Source organism: Chrysemys picta, unplaced genomic scaffold, assembly GCF_011386835.1.
Source record: "Chrysemys picta bellii isolate R12L10 unplaced genomic scaffold, ASM1138683v2 scaf2721, whole genome shotgun sequence".
NCBI lineage: Eukaryota > Metazoa > Chordata > Testudines > Emydidae > Chrysemys > Chrysemys picta.
This window is the reverse complement of record NW_027055423.1, coordinates 1-8,000: the sequence shown is the minus strand read 5'-3', so window position 1 is coordinate 8,000 and position 8,000 is coordinate 1. Positions and strand designations below refer to the sequence as shown.

At 49.9% G+C, this 8,000-nt stretch overlaps 1 protein-coding gene across 2 annotated transcripts; it reads left to right on the top strand.

The window, feature by feature from the left end:
* The first annotated feature begins 10 nt into the window (after nucleotides 1–10).
* LOC135980332 (major histocompatibility complex class I-related gene protein-like) lies at nucleotides 11–7,994 on the top strand. 2 transcript variants are annotated; one of them, XM_065580361.1, is made up of 4 exons: nucleotides 11–567; nucleotides 832–1,107; nucleotides 2,716–2,991; nucleotides 3,083–4,752. In XM_065580361.1, exons 2-4 carry the CDS (start codon nucleotides 948–950, stop codon nucleotides 3,085–3,087), a joined length of 441 nt encoding a protein of 146 aa, XP_065436433.1. In that variant the 5' UTR covers nucleotides 11–567; nucleotides 832–947; the 3' UTR covers nucleotides 3,088–4,752. The 2 variants fall into 2 exon arrangements, with proteins under 2 accessions (XP_065436433.1, XP_065436432.1); XM_065580360.1 differs by lacking the exon at nucleotides 3,083–4,752 and adding an exon at nucleotides 4,759–7,994 and having other exon boundaries at nucleotides 12–567.
* Nucleotides 7,995–8,000: the final 6 nt, after the last annotated feature.

The window sequence follows — 8,000 nt, the reverse complement described above, 5'->3', positions numbered from 1 at the left end:
GGTTGTGTGCGAGATGGGGGCCGTTGTTGTGAAGATTAGCCTGGCTGTAGGAAAATGGTGGCTAGCTGAACTAAGGGCCGTCAGTGGCCTGATCCTCACAGGGAATCACCTTGAGACAGTGGCCATGTGAAAAAGAGGCCAAGCATATGAAGTTGGTTCTTTGCCATTCCTAGACTGAGTTGGGGGCACGGAGAAGATGGGGCAGGGAAACAGAGTGACCCTGGGCATTCTGTGAGGTCATTAAACCAGAGCAGAGGTTAGTGTGGGGGACAGATCTGTACCACCTCCTCACAGGGGAATGGGGGTACTGTCAATGACGGAGGTGGGGGACCAAGTGATCCTGAGGACCCTGCAAAATTAATACAACAGAGCAGAAGAGAGTTGGGTACAGACACCCTGAACTCCCTCTCTTCTCCAGATTGACCCTGACTACGAGAACTGGGGGGATCCGCAGAGAGCAGAAGAGAGCTGGAGGGGATAGATCCCTGCAATATCCGGAGTACTCCCTTTGGGATTGTGCCACCCTGCTCCTCCTGCAGGGAACATACAAGAACAAGCAGCAGTGAGGTATTGCTTGAAGGTTGTGAGCTCTCTGCAGTGGGGGCTCTTTAGTGTACAAGACCCAACAGATGGAGAGGGTGCCCCCTGCGGGTTTGGGTTCCCTCCTGAAAGGAGCTGGGAGGGTGTAGGACCCAACAGCATAAGTGGGAACCCCATTTCTCAGGGGAGGGAGGGCCCAGTAGCAAGAAGAAGAACCACTGGGCTACCTGCAGTGGGCTCTTGGTGAGATTTTCAGAGAGAGACTGCTTCTGACCCTCAGCTGTGTTTCAGGGTTTCACATCATCCAGACGATATACGGCTGTGATCTCCGGGAAGACAACAGCATTCAGGGGTTTTACCAGGATTCATATGACGGACGAGACTTTCTTACCTTCGATAAGGAGACCATGACTTGGGTAGCAGCAGATATTGGGGCTCAGATCACCAAGAGGAGATGGGAGGCTGAAGTAAATGACAACCAGCAGTGGAAACGCTGTGTGGAGGGGAATTGTATTTCCTGGCTAAGGAGTGCTCTAGAGTACGGGAAGGAGACTCTACAGAGGAAAGGTAAGGCGGGGGACAAGCCCCACCTAGGGGGACACTACTGGCTACATCTCCATTCCCCAGCCCCAGTTCCAAACTGGAGCAGGTGGGTAGGGGGATATTCAGCGAACCTTGCACCAGGGATAGGTGGGGAAACAACCCCTTCCCCATCAGTTCTGCTGGAAAAAAAAGATAAGAAATTGAAAATGTTAAAAGCAGTTCACTGTAGAGAAGCTGCATCTCCAGAGCCACTTGACCAAATGAGCGCAACTTCACATCACAAATTCTACCTCTTCCTCTGATGTGACACAGCCGTTATCAAGGCAATCTGTACTTGTGCATGTTAGAGCACTCTGCTTAATTATGGAAGTGCCACTTCCATGGACACCAGCTTCATTCACCATGTAATTCTTCCCCATTCACTGTCTGTACCATCATATTTCTTGTGTTGCCCCCAGCCCGTGTTCCATCAATGATGGTAGCTTTGTCCTTGTTGCCAAACTTCTCCTACAGTCATTTATGTGCTTCCTTCCATGCCATTCCCTACATGTGGAATTGCCCTCCCCATACTAACCTGGAAGAAGGCTCCCCTTGTCCTTAAAGTTTTCCCCCTCAAGACCTACCTTTGCTGCAACACTTTCATACTTTACTTTTTGATTCTTTTATCAATAAGACACCAGATAATCACACTCAAATTTATTACCAAAGCTTTTTAGTTAAAGATTAATCACAAACATAGAAGGGAAGAGGTTAAATGCTTTAACACTCCAACTCAGGAGGACAGTCTGCTTCAAAATGTTAACTCACTATTACCCGTTTATGTACCTTGTCTGTTACCATATACACACATTTCCCAGATTAGTTAGCATCATTACACACCCTGATCTTTCCCTTCCCAAACAGTTTGCACTTGTTGTTCAAGGTTACTTGAAATTTCTACCCAGTTTTTTGCAACAATTATACTAGTTGCTTATTTCTCTCACAAACCTCAGCAGAACATTATCTTGTCCTTTGCCATCTTTACAAATGCCAACAAGAAAAATCCATACACAGCATTGTAATGGGTATTTCAGTGCCAGGGGGTTGGGAAACTGATTTTTCAACATTAGCATAATTCCTTTTGAAATCCATAATATTGGGGTAAATAGATTTGGTAACAATTCAAATTAGCTCGTTTGAGGGGCAATTTAGCACTGTGTGTCACTTTTTGTTTAATGGGCCCTTTCCGTCTCTAATTGGTCAGTTTATCCAGTCCAGTTTTTGCTCCCTGGCCAGGGCAAGATTCTTCTCTCTTTCAAATCTAGGGACTGAGAGGAGATGGGTACAAACCTAGTGTGTGATTGACACCTGTATCTGGAGTTTAGTGAAGCCTGTCAAGGTATTTGTGTCTCTGTGGTTTGGAGCAGAGGCCAGGTCAGGGACCTGGATTCAGGATTCACCGTTGCTGATACTGTGAATTCGGCACAGAAATCCTCTAACATGGTGGTTCTCTCTCATCAGAGGGATTCTGTCTCATGGACTCTCATCCTCTCCCACTGCTCGGGTCTCAGAATTTCATGCTGCAAAGCTCTAGAAAATGCTGCCTGGATTAGAGCTGGAAAACACCTAACTTGAGTTTCTTCTTTTTCCCAGTGTGTCCAACAGCTAGAGTGAGCGACAGGTCATCTCATGACGGCCTCACCACCCTCTCCTGTAAGGTCAGTGGATTCTACCCCCGGGACATCACCGTGACCTGGCTGAAAAATGGGGAGAGCAGACAGCAGGAGATCTACTCTGAAGGCATCCTACCCAATGGGGATGGGACCTACCAGACCTGGGTGACAATGGAGATTGATCCCAAGATCAAAGCCCATTATTCATGTCACGTGGAGCATGAAAGCCTGTTAGAGCCACTCTCTGTCTCCTGGGGTAAGGAGTTTGTGTGTTTGTCTGTTTTCCTAGTGGGAGAGGGGGAATCCATTAAACTCAACCCCTGAAAAATTCTCATTCGGATTTATAGGTTGAAGCTGGACTTTCTCAGGGTTTGTGAGGCCCTGTCCTCTTTGGCTCTGTCCCCCTGCAGTCAAGTTCTTGTGCTAGAGTTGGGACCCACAGTGCCTGGGGCTCATGTCTTGCTCTCCAGTTTGCTGCCTCTGGGGCTGTTGGATACATCTCAGCAATACAGTGTCTCTGAAGGGAGAAGATTAACAACGAGACATTAAGGCCTGAAGGGACCATTCTAATCATCTGATCTGAGCTCCTGCCTAGTCCAGGGCAGGGGGGAATCACAGTCTGGCCATCTGTGGGCAAACTAGCGCTGATCCTTCAGAAAGAGATTTCCATTCCAGATGTAGTCTCCAAGGGATGGAGAATTTATCACATCCCAGGAGAAGCTCAAATCTGCCCCTTATTTCCAGACAGAGTTGGTCTTGCTTCAGCTTCCAGCCCGTTCTCAACTTCATGCACTCGTGGTCCTCCAATGAGTGCAGGGGACGGGACTAGAAAAGCTCTCGAGGTCCCTTCTAGTCCTAGGATTCAGCAGGTTCTCAGAAACACGACTCTATGGGCCCATGTGGCCAGAGGTAGAGATTTAATGTTGGGAGCAGCTTGTTTCTGTGTGCAGTGATGCTGGAAGAGAGGGTCTGGCCTTGGAATGGAGCGAGGAGGCAGATTAGAACCCTGCATCGGGGGAGAGTCTCCTATGCCCCTAGCACAAGGAAGTCGAGAGAGAATTTATTACCCATCTTTTTGCTTGGTTAATTGGGATGTGGAAAAATGCAGCATTTGGAAGTGCAAACAATTTCTAAAAGGGCAGCCTGCACTGGAAATCTAGTCAACAGATGGTTTCACATCATAATCCTGCTACTACGTCCCTGCCAATTTTTGTGTCATAAACCACATTTCCTTATTCTCTTAGAAATATTTTTCTTTTTGCTGTATTATTATGTGGATCTTTCAGACAACAGGAGAAGCTGATTAATGAAACTTAAAGTGTATACAGAACTTGGGGTTTAACAGATTCATATAAACCAAGAACAGTATTAAAATATCTCTATCGTCCCCTCTTCACTTCCTGCCCCCTCAAAAAACATGCATAGTGTCTAACTATATTCATGGCAGGGAAATCCAGAGCTTTGAGGTCAGTTTCCAGTTTGTCACCAGAATCACACAATGGGACTGTGTTCCATTAGTCATGAAAGTCAGGGTGGTCAAGAAGGAGTTAGGGGCTGGGAGCCAGGACTCCTGGGTTCTGTTTCTGGAAGGGGAGTGGGGGCAGGTGGGTTAGGGGAGGAGGGTCTGGAAGTCAGGATTCCTGGGGTCTATTCCTGGCTCTTTCACTGACTCACTGTGTGATCTTCAGCAAGTCTCCCCGTTTCCCGTTTAGGGACGAGACTGACATTCGTGCTCTCCCATAGTTCGGTTTATGAAGATTGATTAATGTTATAAAAGTCTTCTATTTTAAGTGCTAAATATTTATTATGAATTGAAGTGGTAGAGGCTGGGTCTAGTGTCCAGGACTTTCTGTGGTGGGGTATAATGCCTGGTAGGTACATGGTGGCTGCATTGGAAGGGGTGGATGGTTGCAGGATTCAGCCCTTATCTGGGGAGCTGACTGACTGATCCCTGCACTGGGATGAAAGGGGAGTTTTAGTGGGGGATTTTTCCCCATTGCTCATTCTCTCCATTCCATTTCAGAACCAAATAATAGTCTGATTCCCATTGTGGCTGGAGTTATCACTGCAGCTGTCCTGATTGGTGTTATAATCGGAGTATTCTTCTGGAAAAAGCAATGCCCAGGTAAAGTGGCTGGGTTGGGGGCATTTCCTGGACTTGCCGGGCCCTGCACACCCACCTAAGTCCAACAGCAATACAGGAGCCAGTGTCAGTACTGTGTGACTGTCCCACTGCGGGACTGAGCTAATGACCCCGATGGGAACTGCTGGAGGGCCAGACCCAGAACCTTGGTGCGGGTTACAGTTTATATGAGGCTTGGTTTTCCAGCGAGCCCAGCAGCCAGTGGACTGAGATCTTTGGAAACTGTCTCGTGTCTTTCTCTCCTGCCGATCGTGAGCGCCTGGGACCTTGAGTCCATTACTGGCGCCAGGGGTCTATGCTGGGCCAGGGGTCCTGTTTCTGAGCTGTGGACACAGATCGGAGTCGGTTCCTATCTCGGGAGCGGCATTCACTGAGACCCATCGCCTCTTTTCAAGTGACCATCTCTGAACAGCCATCAGTATTTGCTTGTGGATTTTAGCCTGGAGCCACTGACAGGAGATCCTCGCTCCCACTCATAGACCTTGTCTACAATGAGGCTTTTCGGGAAATCTCCAACTATTGCTCTAGTACCATAGAATCCTAGAACTGGAAGGGACCTCGAGAGGACATCTAGTCCAGTTCCCTGCACTCATGGCAGGACTAGATATTATCTAGACCAGGGGTCTCAAACTCAAATGACCACGAGGGCCACATGAGGACTAGTGCATTGGCCTGAGGGCCACATCACTGACACCCCTCCCCTGCTGCCCCCAGCCCTGCCCCAACTCTGCCCCTTCTATTAGGCCCCACCCCTTCCCTGCCTTTCCCACCCCTTCCCTGCCCCCATTCCAACCCCTTTCCTTGAAGTCCCCACCCTAACTCCACCCCCTCCCTGCTCCCAGGGGGTGCAGGAGGGGTGCGGGGTGTGGCCAGGGCTCAGGGCAGGGAGTTGGGGTGCAGAAGGGATTTGGGGTGCAGGCTCCGGCCCAGCGCCGCTTACCTAGAGCAGCTCCGGGGCCAGGACAGGCTCCCTGCCTGCCTGCCCTGGCCCAGCGCCACTCCGGGAAGCAGCCGGAACCACATGCCTGCGGCCCCTGGGGAAGGGGCCACAGGGCTCCGTGCACTGGCTTTGCTGCTCCTCCAGATACCTCCCCCAAAGCTCCCATTGGCCACGGTTCCCCATTCCCGGCCAATGGGCGCTGCGGAGGGGCGGTGCCTGGAAGGGAGGGCAATGCACAGAGCCCTCTGCCCCCACCCCCACTCCCCGCCGCCACAGGGACGTGGTGCCGGCCGCTTCAGGGAGCGGCGCAGGGCTTGCGGCGCCACGGGGGCTATAGTTTGCTCACCCCTGGCCTGGAGGGGGTGGGGAGTAGGCCACAGGGAATTTTGCAGGCTGCAGGAACTAGCCCCACAGGCCGCATGTTTTAAGACCTCTGATATAGACCATCCCTGACTAACCTGTTCTTAAAATCTCCAATGAGAGAGATTCCACAACCTCTCTAGGCAATTTATTCCAGTGCTTAACCACCCTGACAAGATTTTTTTCCCTAATGTCCAACCTAAACCTCCCTTGTTGCAATTTAAGCCCATTGCTTCTTGTCCTGTCCTCAGAAGTTGATGAATACAATTTTTCCCCTCCTCCTTGTAACAACCTTTTATGTACTTGAAAACTGTTATCATGTCCCCTCTCTGTCTTCTCTTCTGTGACTAAACGAACCGAATTCTTTCGATCTTTCCTCATAGGTCATGTTTTCTAGATCTTTAATCATTCGTATTGCTCTCCCATGGACTTTCTCCAATTTGTCCACATCCTTCCTGGGCACAATACTCCAGTTCAGGCCTAATCAGCACAGAGTAGAGAGGAAGAATTACTCCTTGTGTCTTGCTTACAACACTCGGGCTAATCATCCCAGAATGATGTTGCCTTTTTTTGCAACCGTGTTACACGGTTGACTCATATTTAGCTTGTGATCCACTATGACCCCAGATTCCTTTCTGTGGTACTTCTTCCTAGGCGTCATTTCCCAATTTTTATGTGTGCAATTGATGGTTTCTTCCTAAGTGGGGGTAATTTACATTGCTCCATATTGAATTTCATCCTGTTTACTTCAGATTGTTTCTCCAGTTTGTCCAGATCATTTTGAATTTTAATCCTGTCCTCCAAAGCATTTGCAACCCCTTCCTGCTTAGTATCACCACAATCTTAATAAGTGTACTCTCTATGCCATTATCTAAACCCTTGATGAAGCCATTGAACAGAACCAGACCCAGAACTGATCCCTGAGGGTATGTCTACACTATGAGAGTAGTTCGATTTTACTTAAAGCGAATTTGTGGAACTGATATTACAAAGTCAAACGTGTGTATCCACACTAAGGACAGTAATTCGACTTTGTGAGTCCACACTAACGGGGCAAGCGTCGACATTGGAAGCGGTGCACTGTGGGCAGCTATCCCACAGTTCCTGTAGTCCCCGCTGCCCATTGGAATTCTGGGTCGAGCCCCCAATGCCTGCTGGGGCAAAAAATGCGTCAAGGGTGGTTTTGGGTAACTGTCGTCATTCAACCCTCACTCCCGCCCTCCCTCCCTGAAAGCGCCGGCGGGCGATCAGTTCACGCACTTTTCTGGTGAGTGACAGCGCGGACGTCACAGCACTGCGAGCATGGAGCCCGCTGCGATCATCGCTGCAGTTATGGCCGTTGTCAACACCTCGCACCTTATCATCCACCTTTTTCAGAGGCAGATGCTGAGAAATCGGGCGAGGAGGCTACGGCAGCGCAGTGAGGACATTAAGTCTGAGAGGGGCACAGACCTCTCGCAAAGCACGGGACCCCGCGCCGTGGACATCATGGTGGCAATGGGTCATGTTGATGGTGTGGAACGGCGATTCTGGGCCCGGGAAACAAGCACAGACTGGTGGGACCGCATAGTGCTGCAGATCTGGGATGAATCACAGTGGCTGCGAAACTTTCGGATGCGTAAGGGAACTTTCCTGGAACTTTGTGAGTTGCTGTCCCCTGCCCTGAAGCGCAAGGACACCCGGATGCGAGCAGCCCTGACTGTCCAGAAGCGAGTGGCCATAGCCCTCTGGAAGCTTGCAACGCCAGACAGCTACCCGTCAGTCGCGAATCACTTTGGCGTGGGTAAATCTACCGTGGGGGTTGCTGTGATGCAAGTAGCCA